General features: G+C 42.6%; 1 protein-coding gene across 4 annotated transcripts in view; it reads right to left on the bottom strand.

The window, feature by feature from the left end:
• Positions 1-9,018: 9,018 nt before the first annotated feature.
• IMPDH1 (inosine monophosphate dehydrogenase 1) overlaps positions 9,019-14,462 on the bottom strand; it is a 110,686-nt gene continuing 105,242 nt past the window's right edge. For all 4 annotated transcript variants that reach the window (XM_069979526.1, XM_069979536.1, XM_069979531.1 and 1 more), the window contains one exon: positions 9,019-10,595. In XM_069979526.1, the coding sequence (XP_069835627.1) occupies positions 10,574-10,595 (22 nt within the window). In that variant the 3' untranslated portion in view covers positions 9,019-10,573. The remainder of the gene's footprint in view (positions 10,596-14,462) is intronic.

Raw genomic sequence — 14,462 nt, 5'->3', positions numbered from 1 at the left:
CCATGCCAAAGGAATCTGCTCACTTATATTTAGACGCTACTGCACAGGTTCTAGTTCTTCTCTGACAGGCAGAAAGATATTCATATTGGTTGCCCTGTAAAGAACAGAGGATTGCTATGCAGAAAAACTGCCTACAGGAACAGTGACTGAACATGTGTGCCCAAATACATTGAATGGCAGCACTCTAGGCTATAGTGATAGACTAATCAGGTGCACAACACTGGTGGTTCAACTGTATACCACCAAAGCTACATATAAAAAAAATTAAAGATGAGTCAGCACTCATATGTGAGTTTTCCAATTGATCTTGTGCATCATTATTGATCCATAACCAAAAAAGGGACTGTGTATATACAGGTAATAGCTAGGTAACAGATGGAACAGTAACAACATTCAACGTTTCAGGACCGTATACTGTTCCTCAGGCAATTAGAGCCATTAAAGAATAAGTGTCTAATACAAGTAGATATAGCAAAACCACCTGCATGGAGGTGGAAAGGAACTGGGAATGAGGTATCCGCATAGTGGCCTGAGGAAAGGGCATTCAGCCCCAAAACATCTATGATTCTACACCTACAGTTCTATATGTTGCCTAGCTATTATATATACCTGTATATACAGAGTCACTTTTTTGGTTATAGAAGCAATAGAAATGCACAAAAGCGATCAGAAAAACTAATATTTGGGTGCTGACTCATCATTATTTTTATCTATCATCATGTGTGCCTGTCCATTGATTTAGCTTTACTAATCACAGCTGTTGTTGCCGATTTGCAACACGGCCGTGGTTAATACTTAACTTACATTGTGCTGCAGCTAGAGGGAATCCCAGACGGAGTGTATACACATAGTATACACTCCGGCCAGGATCGCTAGCGGCCACGCAGGAAGCTGACATATTTAAAGAATAGCGGCCACAGAGAACCTGTCAGTTCACACAATGGAGCGAGTGTGTGTGGATCACAGAACAGCCGGTGTTATACAAAGTGTGAACATGGCCTATGGCTGTATCCATTTTTTTTCAGGACTCCTTAGGTCTTCATTCAACTTCTTCAGCCACCGGTATTGAAATGTCGAACATTTGTACTTGAGCGTGCTCAAGCCGTGCTCATCTCTTATCATAACAGCTTCCTTAGAGGTTTACAATATAGATCTAGTACCAATTGGGATAAAAAATCGTTTAAAATGCATATAAAGTTTCAAACCTGTTTGTTTATATCATCCAAGAAATTAGCGCATGTGATATGTAAAATTATGTAATTTTTGGGCCTACAGAGTTGTTAAAATGCAGTTTTGACATTGACAATTCTCTTAAAATGCTAACACCCTTAGTATGCTAACAATCCTAGGCAAACTGCCATTTAAGGTTAGAAGATCTATTTAAAGCAAGTAAACATGGCAATCGCAATCGAAAAAGCAGCTTAGAGATTAAGTTATTAGGGAAACTCAAGCTTTAAGATCAGTATACAAACTACAACTTCCTAGAATTTACAGTATATGCCTAATACTATTGGGTCACATTTTGTGTGTTTCCGTTTAATACAAATAGAAATGTTACATTTACAATGTGTATTATCAGATTGCAATATATAGTACAAAAACACTGAAATAACATAGATTTTGTTTTCCTTGCTTGATTTTTACAACTAAATGTGTGCTCAGACTATTTACTTTACCATTATATGAATACCTTAAGGTTATGCCCACACAATGTTTTAATTTAATTAACAACGGCCATTCTTTTCAGTGAAAAAAATGTGTTGGTAATTAAATTAATACGTTTGCATTGATTTCAATGAAACAATGGCCATAGTGTATACACACAGTATACATTACAGCCATTGTGGAACTACCGCCGAAGAAAATAGTTGTGGACACAATGTAAAGTACGGCTTCTGGCCGATGCTTTATTGGATTGTGGGTATACCCAAAGGTGCCCGATAGAGGCACGTTCTGTGTTCTCTCCATTAAACAAAGATGACACAGACGTAAATGTCTATCCTGGACATTTTCCCTGTTTCCCTGCACGACATGGGGTATCAATATCATGCAGGGAGCGGGGAAATAGTTTGAATCCCCACTCTTGGCATGATCTTGATACATCATACTGTGCGCAGAAAAAGTCCATGCCATGCATTCATTGTCCGCGTTGCCTGTTTTTACGGAGAGAACACGGAACGTGTGAATGCAGCCTAAAAGGGAAAAAAGATAATGCTCCTACAGCCGATAGGGGTAGGACGCAGGAACGTGTAATACAGCGGCCACAGTTTACCATGTGAACATAGCCTAAGGGTGTAGTTTTCAAAATAGGGTCATTTCTAGGGATGTTAAATCATTCTCCCAGCACACACTTTGCAAGCATCGAGTATGATTGTTCATCAGTCAATGGTTTATTCAATAGTTGTTTAACCCTCAAAACATTTTATTTGTGTGGGGACAGAGTTAAAATAAAAAAGGAGTAAGCGATACCTGCCTTTGTCTCCTCACAGCTATTGCTCCAATATGAAGTATGCAGCAATGCATTTATTGAGAGGAATTGTGCTGCCTTGGGAGTAATAGAAAGAAGAAATTTTGGTGAGTAAATTGAAACTTACCATGATGTCCCTTGGCAGAACAACACAAGGGATGTAAACATCAATGCTAAAAGGACTCTACTCCCTAACTGGTTACTCTTACTAAATCTTCTTGCGCGTTTTTCTTCTGACCTAATAGGAAAAGAAAATGAGATAACCCTGGAGACATCATTGAACAGGTTTTTTGTTTTTTTTTATGTAATTTTTCTTTACCCAGAGTTGTTCAAATTTGTTTTAAAATATATTCTGAAGAATGTCAGCCTCTATCATATTCATCAATACGGTACAATTGCGCCTCATAAAATAACTTTTAAGCAACTAAGGTAAAGCCCACTGTCTCAAAATAGGCACGGAGTGGGACATTTATCAAACCAGCATACAAGTACACCTAGGAGAATGACAGCGGGATACATGGCAGCCGCTGTTATTACAGCAGAGTCACATGTCCAATAACAGCCATTGATTGCTGTTCAATGGCAACAGCAATAATTCAGAATAACCTGACCTGCTGGCCTTTTAATATAGGAATGGAATAGAGTGACCCATGGGTCTCCAAACTGCGGCCCTCCAGCTGTTGCAAAACTACATTTCCCATCATGCCTGGACAGCCAAATCCAAAGCTTTAGCTGTCCAGGCATGATGGGAGTTGTGGTTTCGCAACATCTGGAGGGCCGCAGTTTGGAGACCCATGGAATAGACTATTGGACTTTTAACTAACAAATGCTAATTGCTGCTTTGAAACATGGGGCATAACTGCTGTGAATCTCATTTTCCCCAGCTACAAGATTCAAACTTGGAGTGTGAAGCAGCAGGGTGATTGCAGGACCTGCTGCTACACTTTAAGGCTCCGTTCACATGGAAGAAAACTGTCGGAATCCCGCCAGCCTCTGTGTCATACAGGGAGTCTATGGGAGGCTTGTGTGCCTCGGCACTGAAGAACTGACACGTCCATTCTTTAGTGTAGAGAGAGGAGGCACGCAAGTCTCCTATAGACTCCCAGTATGACACGGAGACTGGCAGGATTCCGCCTGTTTTACTCCGGGTGAATGGAGCCTAACTATATAGCAGCGGGTCCGGCAATCAACCTGCTGCTTTACATTCTAAGTTTGAGTCTTGCAGCTGGGGAGAATAAGATTCACAGCAGTTATGCCCCATGTTTCAAAGCAGCAATCAGCGCTTGTTAGTTAAAGGGGTTGTCCGGCGCTAAAAAATTATTCACAGAATAACACACATTACAAAGTTATACAACTTTGTAATGTATGTTATGTCTGTGAATGGCCCCCTTCCCCGTGTCCCACCACCCCCACCCGTGTACCCGGAAGTGTGGTGCGCTATACATACCTGTCACGTGCCGACCACGGTCTCCGATCCTCAGCAGTGACGTCTTCTTCGGGAGGCCGGCGGATCTTCCCGAGTGCCGGCCGCCCTCTGCAGCGTCATCCGAAGCTCAGCCGCGATTGGCTGAGCATAACTGTGCTTAGCCAATCGCGGCTGATGACGCGGCCACGTCATCAGCTGCTCAGCTGCGATTGGCTGAGCACAGTTATGCTCAGCCAATCGCGGCTGAGCTTCGGATAACGCTGCAGAGGGCGTCCGGCACTCGGGAAGATCCGCCGGCCTCCCGAAGAAGACGTCACTGCTGAGGATCGGAGACCGTGGTCGGCACGTGACAGGTATGTATAGCGCACCACACTTCTGGGTACACGGGTGGGGGTGGTGAGACACGGGGAAGGGGGCCATTCACAGACATAACATACATTACAAAGTTGTATAACTTTGTAATGTGTGTTATTCTGTGAATAATTTTTTAGCGCCGGACAACCCCTTTAAAAGTCCAATTCTTTATTCCATTTCTATATTAAAAGGCCAGCAGGTCAGGTTATACTGAATTACAGTGGCTATGGGGCGATCGTTCGGCATTTGATTAGCGGTGGCTGCTGAACTTAACAGCTGGATAAAGCTGGATAAAGCTCTAAGGTTGTCTGGAAAACGTGGATACAGCCAATGACTATATCCATGATTTTCACATAGCCTTAGGGCTTTATCCAACTTCAGCAGCCACTGCTAATCAAATGCCGAAAGTTCGGGTTCGGATCGACTCGAGCATGCTCGAGGTTTGCTCATCTCTAGTCTTAACCCTTCCAGTACTTATCAGCTGCTGTATGTTCTACAGGAAGTGTTGTATTCTTTACAGTCTGACACAGTGCTCTCTGCCGCCACCTCTGTCCAGGTCAGGAACTGTCCACAGAAGTAGCAAATCCTCATAGAAAACCTCTCCTGCTCTGGATAGTTCAACATGGAGCATCCACCACCAATCAAAAGTTCCCAACTTTGAAAAGAAGAAATCTGAAAGCCTGTCATGGACACCATGTGATGGGTGGCTTTTTATTTTATTTATTTTTTCGTTATTTCTTAATTTTAAAAAAGTACAAAAAAGGACCCATTAGTAGCTTTGGAATAAATGAATTTAATAGAAATACACATTACAGGACAGGAGTTCAAACAGGAAAAACAAATATAGGAACCAGATTAGGACGTTTCTTTGATCCCATTCACACAGCCATATTTTGGTATTTGCAAGTCAAAACTAGGAGTGGGTCTAATTGTGTGCTTACAAAGACTTATCAGACTTACATAGACTTATCTGATTATTACAGCCAAATCCAGAAATAAATTTGAAAAGTCTATACTTTATGGTCTGTTCTGTTTATAGTCTGTCCTGGCTTTGGCTTCAATAATCTCCACCCTCTTCCTAGACACTCACACTTGAATGGCAGCCTGACCATTGGAAACTGTGCAGAGGCAACACTCAGACTGCCCATCAAGCATGAGTGGCTGGGAAGAGGGCAGAGACTGTGTAACTAAATGGCATTTCAGCTCCGCCCTCATGCCTAGTTACTGGGAGTCAGGACAAAGCATTAAAAGATAAAAAAAAAAGTTAAATTGATACCTCGCAATAAAAAGGTACTGGGGCCAGATCACTCTCCACCAGGGAAGAGGTTGGTTCTTTTAGTAACAATGCAGGAGAACTACACTCTATGTTCACACGAGTCTTTTCAGCAAATTGCACAATTTGTGGCATCAATGCAAAATAAAACGATGTGTAAACACAGCTATAAAAGGTTAATCATAAACTGCTTTCACCCGCCATTTTTCTGCATGCAACAGCTAGTGGTATGGAAATTGTCTGCACACTAAGGGCCCATGGACACAAAGCAAAAAAAAAAAAAAAAAAAAGTCAGAAACGAAGTGGAGCCCACGTTGCTTGAAATTCTGCCTGTCTCATTGATTCAGTGGGATTTTTCATGCCCATTAAAAAATAAATTGAATCAGTGGGACGCACAGAATTTCAATCTGCGTCCATGGCACAGGCTCCACTTGAAGTCTCCACTTCTTTTGCTCTGTGTGCAAGGGCCCTAAGGGTATGTTCACACTGAGGAATTGAAGAGGATAGTTTTCTGCTTTAAATTTCTCACCTATTCAGCTCTGGCAGAATAGGTGCAGAATTCAAGCCCCATTGACTTCTATAAGATTTCTCTAGTGGAATTCGCCAAAAGAATTGACACGTCAATTCTTTGGGTGGAAAGCGCATCTATGTTGGAAAATTCTGCAGTGTGAACAACAAAGCAGAAATCTCATTGAACACAAGGGACATTGCTCTGTTCAATATTTTATGGGCGGAATTTTAAGAGGCAGCTGCACGATTCCTCAGTGTGAACATATCCTATATAAAAATGCTATATAAATATTTATCTAGGGTGGCTTTAACATGCAAAACTAATTGATAGCTGTTTATAGATATAGAAGAGTTTTCAGTTGACCTTTTATAAGCCATTTAACATCTAATCACATTAAGGCTGCATTCCCACGTTATGTGATCCTGACGGATCACGGACGTGGAATGCATGTACCGGAGGGCGCCCGGACAGCATCTGTAATTAGATGCTGGGAGTGGGGGAGACAATATTCATAAGCACCGCGCTGTAGTAACAGCACCGTGTGGCTGATTCATTACAGCGCCGCGCTTATGAATACAGTCTCCCCCGCTCCCAGCATCTAATTACAGATGCTGTCCAGGCGCGGGGGTCTCCGGTACATGCATTCAACTTCCGTGAACGGTCAGGATCACGGAACGTGGGAATGCAGCCCAACATTGTCATATTTTCCAGTTTACACAGTACACCTGATCAAGCTAAAAAAGAACCAGTCATAAATTTCATTGGGGTGGTCCCTGCCAGCTTCTGCCCACCCTACCAGCCTTGAATCTCTACCTATACACAAACAGGGAAAAATGTATCATAGGTTGATGGGGCAAACAGAAGCTGCTGGAGAAGCCATCTTTCAGTACACATTGTACTACATATCCGAGTAAAATGTACTTAAAATAAAAACTTTTCTGATAAACTTATTTTTTTAATAGAGCCACGGGTCATCATGTGACCCACAGTTCTATGCTCTTTCCAGCAGCTCCATATAGAATAAAGAGCACAGCACTCCACTCTTTCCAGTGGCTCCATATAGAATAAAGAGCACAGCACTCCACTCTTTCCAGTGGCTCCATAGAGAATGAATAAAGCTGCAGGTCACAGGTAAACCCACGGTTCTATTCAAAACAAAAAAGCTGGGGGGCCAATCTGGAGATTGCCAAAGAACATGGAGTTCAGATCCCCTGCAATTTCTTACTTGCCCTTTTTTTTCCTGAGAATAGGGGACAAGTTTTAATCAGAAAACACATTTAATTGTTCCCACACACACACAGAAGTTATTCCAACCCACCACTTTTTGCAAGACAGGGCCCACAAAAGATTACGCCAGGCAGAGAAAGGCATGTTGAATCGGCCGTCATGATTGATGTCGGCTGATCATTTGTCTTGCAACACATTGAAAGATAAATAACTGTGATAGCAGCGATCTGCTGCAGTCGCTACATGGAATAGGAGTTGCGGCAGCAGACCACCACTATCCACTAGATCGCCTGGGCAGTGCATAGAGATCACCCGGGCAGCCCCCCCCCCCCCAGCTCCCCATGGCGTATAATAGCGCCAGCAGAGAGCGGGGAACAAAGAGCAAGCGAGCGCTAACAGTGCTAGTTTACACTTCTCAGTTGCCCTGTGTAATAGGGGCTTTAAGATAGATAACTAACATTTCCTTTAAAAAGGGAAAACATGATGGCAATTAGGTTGTATTTTCATGGTGATGTTCTAGCGCATAAGGAGCTAAGCAGATTGATGTTTATCTTTATGGGAAAAGATTCAGTATAATTTTTTGATTGAAATCTGATGTTTCCATGCTAAAGAGTCCAGTCCATTAAGTGAGACCGCTTACTGGACTCCTTAAAGGGGTTATCCAGCGCTACAAAAACATGGCCACTTTTGCCCCACTCTTCAGTTCAGGTGTAGTTTGAAATTCAGTTCCATTAAAGAGTGGGGCAAAAGTGGCCATGTTTTTGTAGTGCTGGATAACCCCTTTAACACAGAATTATACAAAGTTATACTGAATCCTTTCCCACAAAGATAATAAGTCTGCTCAGTTCTTTCTGCTCTACAATATGATAGTGATAGATTAGATAGCACTAGAAACAGTGTGAATTACCCTGTGATTGTTAAATATTAGGCTATGCTTACATTCACATCACATGCTCTCAAAAGAACAGCAGGGGAACACTGGTCTCCTAACCGGTCAGGTCCTAGGGCTAGTTTGTAAGGCCCTGGCAATCTGACAGGTTCTCTTTTACAATACATAGTATAGGTTAGTTATTTTCCCCAAGCACTGGGCAATAATGTGCATTATGCTCATTCTCATCCAATGGTATCCATTGTTGTACTGAACATGCATTGTGGAAATGTTGAAAAGGCAAGGAGTGCCCCAGATGGCAATGAAGCGGAGAACAGCATTATAATTACAGCTGTTTGTTTTTTTGCTTGTGTTTTTATAATGCCACAAAAGACCTAACATTTTACCTTGTACCGGATAGGACCTTTAGTGTCTACAAGCATGGATGTATGGATAAATTCCATATGGATATCTTTGAGTTTAGTCTTTTACAGATATTCTATGAAAGTGACAACGATTGAGTTTTTTTTTTTTTGAGTTTCTTTTTAAAAAATATAAATTCATTTCCCCCCAACTGATATTTGCACGGCTGTTTAATATAGTTTACCAAACACAAACAAACACTCTACCTTTGGAGCAGTATCTTATAAGCTTTACTGAAAGTAATCCTTGCTTTCAGTTGTTCCAACCAGCTTCCAGCAAAAACTTTTCTCCAGCGGGAATGAAAATACGTATTAGCCACTTCAGGGGCCATTTAAAAAAAAAACCACGGACACAGACATTATCAAAAACAATACAAGTAGTAAAGTGCCAACAGAAATTTTCGAGATGCCCTGGTAGCATTATGTAGAAACGACTGTTCAAATAGTACAGTATATATATCAGAAGACACTGGCAGGCGAAGCTCAGATTTATTGCTTGATGTTTATCAGCTTAATGACATGGTAATAAATATATTATATATATTGTTCACAATTCATTAGATGTAAAGAATTGCAACATTAAGAAAAACAATATGTAATGAAACTACTGTTTCTTAAAGGTCTTTCTTAAAAAGTTCGTCTCTACCTTGTAACATTCATTTAAAATAACAAGATTCCAGTAATTAGCAAAGTGACCAAGGAAGTGACAACTTACAGCTGATCTGTGTACAGACCCTGCTGCACATCTCTAGAACAATGACTGGTTAAACAAGAAACACATAAAATTAGTCATGGATGTTTAAAGGGAGTCTATCAGCAATTTTCAGCCCTCAAAACTGCCAACAGTCCTATATCAAGTATGGGGAGGGGCATTTAGAAAAAAAGAAAAAAACCTGTGTCCTGTGCATCGCTAAGAGGCTATGTTCACACACTGTAAATTTTGAGGTAAAGTACAGACATTTTCAATATAATTATGCGCTCAATTGAAGTAATTGGGAAATTAGCCAACAACTCACACACAATATACATTATACACCACTATACATTACGATCTTCTAAAAAAATTAACATGCTCATTGATGACCTAATTTTTGAAAAATACAGACTTTTCTTTCATATCTTCAAACATTTTTACTCTAAAGTTTTTAGTATAGCTTTTATTTTACTGTGTGTGAAACTAGCCTTATAAGTGCCCAGTAGCCTCTTTATGTACAGTGGCTATAGCGGAGCACTTCTCTGGCCCTTCTAGGGGTCGAGTGAGCTCTAGTGTCCACATTGAATAGCCCTATGAGAGGGCTCAGTTCCTGGGTGCTTAACATACAGGTCTGCCTCTGAGGCACTCCCCTCCCTATGCTCTCTACATAGGGTTCAAAAACTGCTGACAGATTCCCTTTAAGGGATATGGTTTACCACCACTGGTGCATACTATAGAACACTGTCCCCATGTCTGCAGTACTACATTGTGAGGAGATAGATTACTTTTGACAATTCTAAACCCAGAACATAGGACAAAAACACGGGAAATAAAGCCAGCAGATTGTCAGCATTATTGTATTGTATCACTTCCAATACTTCACATTAGGAGTGTGAGAAAAAAAAAAAAAGAGAGTCTGCCTACTGCAGCCATCAAATAGCACTGTATTTTTCAATGCCTAGAAAAGGCCTTAACACCAATGGTCATCAATGTATATACACAGAACAAGCAGCTGCTGCAAATGTAACAAAACTATTAGCAATTGCTAATCTATGAAAACAAACGAGTAGGTCGGCATGGCAGTAGTTTGGTGTTCCATTCTTTAAAAGTCTCTCTCATACACTCATAGAATGGTGTCCTTAGTGCAAATACTATGCCACGCAGTGAGTAGGTAAACATTGCCGAGTTGGATTTCCTGCATCATAGGGAGAAGGGTAAAGGCGAAGAACTTTGGGGAACAGAGGAGGTACTCTTCAAAGCATCACGTAGGTTTGGTCGGGACCAGAGTTGGGATGTTGGGGGTAGACTGGCGATGGCTACGTCTCCCTGTTTCAGTATAGCCGCTTCTCGTAACTGCAGAGGAAGGAGAAAGAATGAACACAGCACAATAGATAAGCAATATTTGTTTTGCTTTAATAAATCCACTTGTTATGTTGTTATGTAGCATAGAACTGTTACCCTAACGGAATGCTGCAGCCCATATATTACCAGCATATTGCCACACATCCTAATATACTCATGGCTTCATAATTTAACTCAACATTACATATCTACCAAGTAAGAAGAGCCATGAGTAATAATATCCAGAGCTTAGATTGGAATGCTTAAAACCGTATCTGCTGTAAGGTAAGGCGTACAAATTATTGTTTTTTTCTATGGGAAGACGACCTCATTAAGATCAAGATGACATTGTTGCCAGCATGCTTGTCTAGCTGGTGCTTCACTAATTCCAGCACTTGTTTAGTAACTCCCTCCCCCTTCCCTATTCACCAGCTATTCTTCGCACCAGTTTTGGCCTCTGCAGTTCCTGACACAAGTTTATACTATGGGTTTTCAGATGTAAACTAAAATTCCAAATACATGTATATAACCAATTGAGGAACAGGCTCTAAGAAGCTCAAGGTGCATACAATGAGCTCTTACATGATCCTTGGTAGCAGACTACAAGCAGTGTGTATAAAAACTTGAGAGTTTTTAAACTTTACATGCCCTAAAATTTGAAGTGTGAGTGTGTGTGAGTGAGTGTGTGCCCCCCCCCCTCCACAAACAAACTAGTGTGAGATAACAAAAATGAGTAATAATCATTTAGTCACTTCCATGTTAATGCTTCCAGAGTCACAAGCTGGATCAGTTGATGTGTCAGCATGGCATGCAACCACTGCAGCCCATCTCTGACCACAGGTGTGATTAAATCACTGCTGGAACAGTAAGAACAGACTGATGCAGGACTTAAGAACTGTTGGCATAGGAGTCTGACAAGTCCCCACTCCTCTAGTGGTTTTCCTTGGGTGGGAATTGTAAGGGTTTGTCCAAAACATGTCCGCTTTTATTCCACAGAACCACACCTCTTCACAGGTGGTATTGCATGTGGTATGTGGTATTGCAGTTGCAGTGGTATTGCAGTTCAATGGCATTCACTTCAAAAGAGGAGCTTCAATACCAGTTTAACCTGTGGACAGAGTGGTGCTTTGTTATTTTATATCCCCTTCCCATCAGCAATCTGTATAAATAAGTTCCTTCTGCACATACCCCGTGCAGTAGGAATGTATACATACGTTCCTGCAATGACAGGGCTTCTGATGTGTGCAGGAGTGCTGCAGGGAGAGCGATCCCACTCTCATCTGTGTCCGGGGGCCACAGGTAATGAGAGTCAGCTGCAATCCTGCAGCCAACTCATTAACCCCTTAAACGCAGCAATCGCAGCGTTTAAAGGTACTCCGTGACAGATCAAGCACCTGTCACTGAGTGACAGGCTGCGGGGGTCCCGATCGCATGTGCCGACAGATGGGGGTAAGCTCCTTACCTCATCCTGTCGGATCTGCGATCTATGTATAGGGATGCACGATACACCGAAATATCGATACTACTATCGATATTTCGGGCAAAAAAACTATTCGGTACCAGGATTTCCTGGTATCGATACTTTATATTAAGCTGCCTAATAACGCAGCTTAACATAAAGTATAGAGCAGAGACTAGCCGGCGACTAGCAAAGCGCCGGCCATGTTCTCTGTGTGCCGCCCCCTGCCCCCTGGCGTCACTTCCTCCTCCGCCCGCCCCTTCCTCCGCTCACTGCAGTGAGAAGTTATAGCCGGCACATAACGATCGCTAGTGCCGGCTATATAACTGTGCAGATGCCGCTGTCACAACGGACAGCGGCATCTGACCCATCCTGAGCCTCTCCAGAAGCAGTGGGGGTCGGCTACTATGTGTAACAGACCCCCGCTGCTAATGACCTGCAGCCCGTCACACCTCAGCCTCCTGTCCCCCGTCATGCAGCCGGTGTGAGGAGCTGCGTCTAGGGCTGCACTCAGTGTGAGGTTGGTGAGACTGACTGATGCCGGCTTGCTCTCCGTCCATCTGCAGAGCTGTTCCTATGCATATTCACATGAATATGCACGGAGGAACGGAGACCTGACAGCTGGGAGCTTATTTAAGGTGGAACAGATAGCCTGAATCTTGGCCAGCAGCAAAGGTTAATCTTCCTGCTGGCTGAGGTTCAGGTTGTCTGTTCCACCTTAAACTCCCTTTACAAATCCCCCCTCCCCTCTGCTTTGACAAGCCTCATGCTTTGAGTGGTACCGCAGTGAGAGTAGGGGACGTGTGCAGACATACCAAACATCCCTGCCCTCTGGTGTGCCCCCACATCCCTGCCCTCTGGTGTGCCCCCACATCCACATCCCTGCCCTCTGGTGTGCCCCCCCCCACATCCCTGCCCTCTGGTGTGCCCCTAACATTCCTGCCCTTACACCCCTGCCCTCTGACAGGAACTGACCTGCCAGGCAGAGTAACCCTCTCTTGTCCGTCCAGACCTGGCAGCCTTCACCAGCTCCCTGCAGTGTGGGGGTTGTAGTCTGTACCCAGTGGCGGATTAAATGTACCCTGGGCCCTGGGCTGTTCACCCAACCTGGATCCCCCCCCCCCCCCCCCCGTCAATCCGCCCACTACTGCCCCCCCCATGCTGTCCCCAATAAACACAATGTTTGGTCCCTTGCTGCACAGAGGATGTCAGGAGAGGAGGGTGCTGATCTTATAGGGGAGGTCACAGCAGCACAGAGAATGTCAGGAGAGGAGGGGGCTGATCTTATAGGGGAGGTCACAGCAGCACAGAGGATGTCAGGAGAGGAGGGGGCTGATCTTATAGGGGAGGTCACAGCGTCACAGCAGCACAGAGAATGTCAGGAGAGCAGGGTGCTGATCTTAATGGGGAGGTCACAGCAGCACAGAGGATGTCAGGAGAGGAGGGGGGTTGTATTTTTTTTCGAGGTATCGAACTGGTATTGAGCATCGAACTAAAAAATCAAGTATTGGTATCGAACTCAAAATTCTGGTATCGAGACATCACTATCTATGTATAGAGTCTGTTCGCAGGCAGGCTCTATACATAGATCAGTATATGCAATCTAATTATTGCATATATTAGTGTCGAAAGGGTTAAAAAAAAAAAAAAAAAAAAAAAAAAAAAAAAAAAAAAAAAAAAGTAGTTATTAAAAACCAATCCCAATAAAAGTTTAAAATACCCCCTTGCCCATTATAAAAATAAATACATTACATATTGTAGCGTGCAGAATTGTCCGATCTATTAAAATATAACATTATTGTTCCCGCATGGTGAGCGGCGTAAACGAAGAAAAAAAAAAAAAAAAAGGATTGTTGATTTTATTAAATTATATATCACAAAAAAAATATAAATTTTTCCTGCTACACCAATATGATAATAAAATCTAGAGATCATGGCGCAAAAATGACACCCCAACCAGCCCTGAAGGTACAAAAATTAACCTCTTGCCTCCGCAGCCTGTTTTGTCCTTAAAGGGAATGTGTCGCCAAGTAAAACATTTTTTTGAAAGTGTTAAAAGTGAATTTGTTATTTTTTTTTTGTTAATTTATATGTGTTTTTTATTTTTTTTTACATGTAAGGAAATATGAAAAATTAACGATCGAATTTTCCATATTTCCCAGTGATGGCCACCAGGGGGAGCTCCAACAGGAAACTGCTGGTAAAAGCAGCCTGAAATAGGAATGCTGAAAAAAAGAGGCAGTCCTTGCTCAGCTGCTGTGACATCATCACCTCCCCCCTCTTTTCACAAAAGAACAAAGAGGGGAAAGGTGATATTATGTGTACTGTTGGGCATCGCCATTTTGTTGTTGTCTGCACAGCAGTACAGCCAGAAGAAGCATGTGACACTGCGGACACCAGAGAACAATAGCCTGTACTCT

This window comes from Dendropsophus ebraccatus, chromosome 1, assembly GCF_027789765.1.
Source record: "Dendropsophus ebraccatus isolate aDenEbr1 chromosome 1, aDenEbr1.pat, whole genome shotgun sequence".
Classification (NCBI taxonomy): Eukaryota; Metazoa; Chordata; class Amphibia; order Anura; family Hylidae; genus Dendropsophus; species Dendropsophus ebraccatus.
The sequence above is the reverse complement of the archived record's forward strand: the minus strand, read 5'-3'. Positions and strand labels throughout refer to the sequence as shown.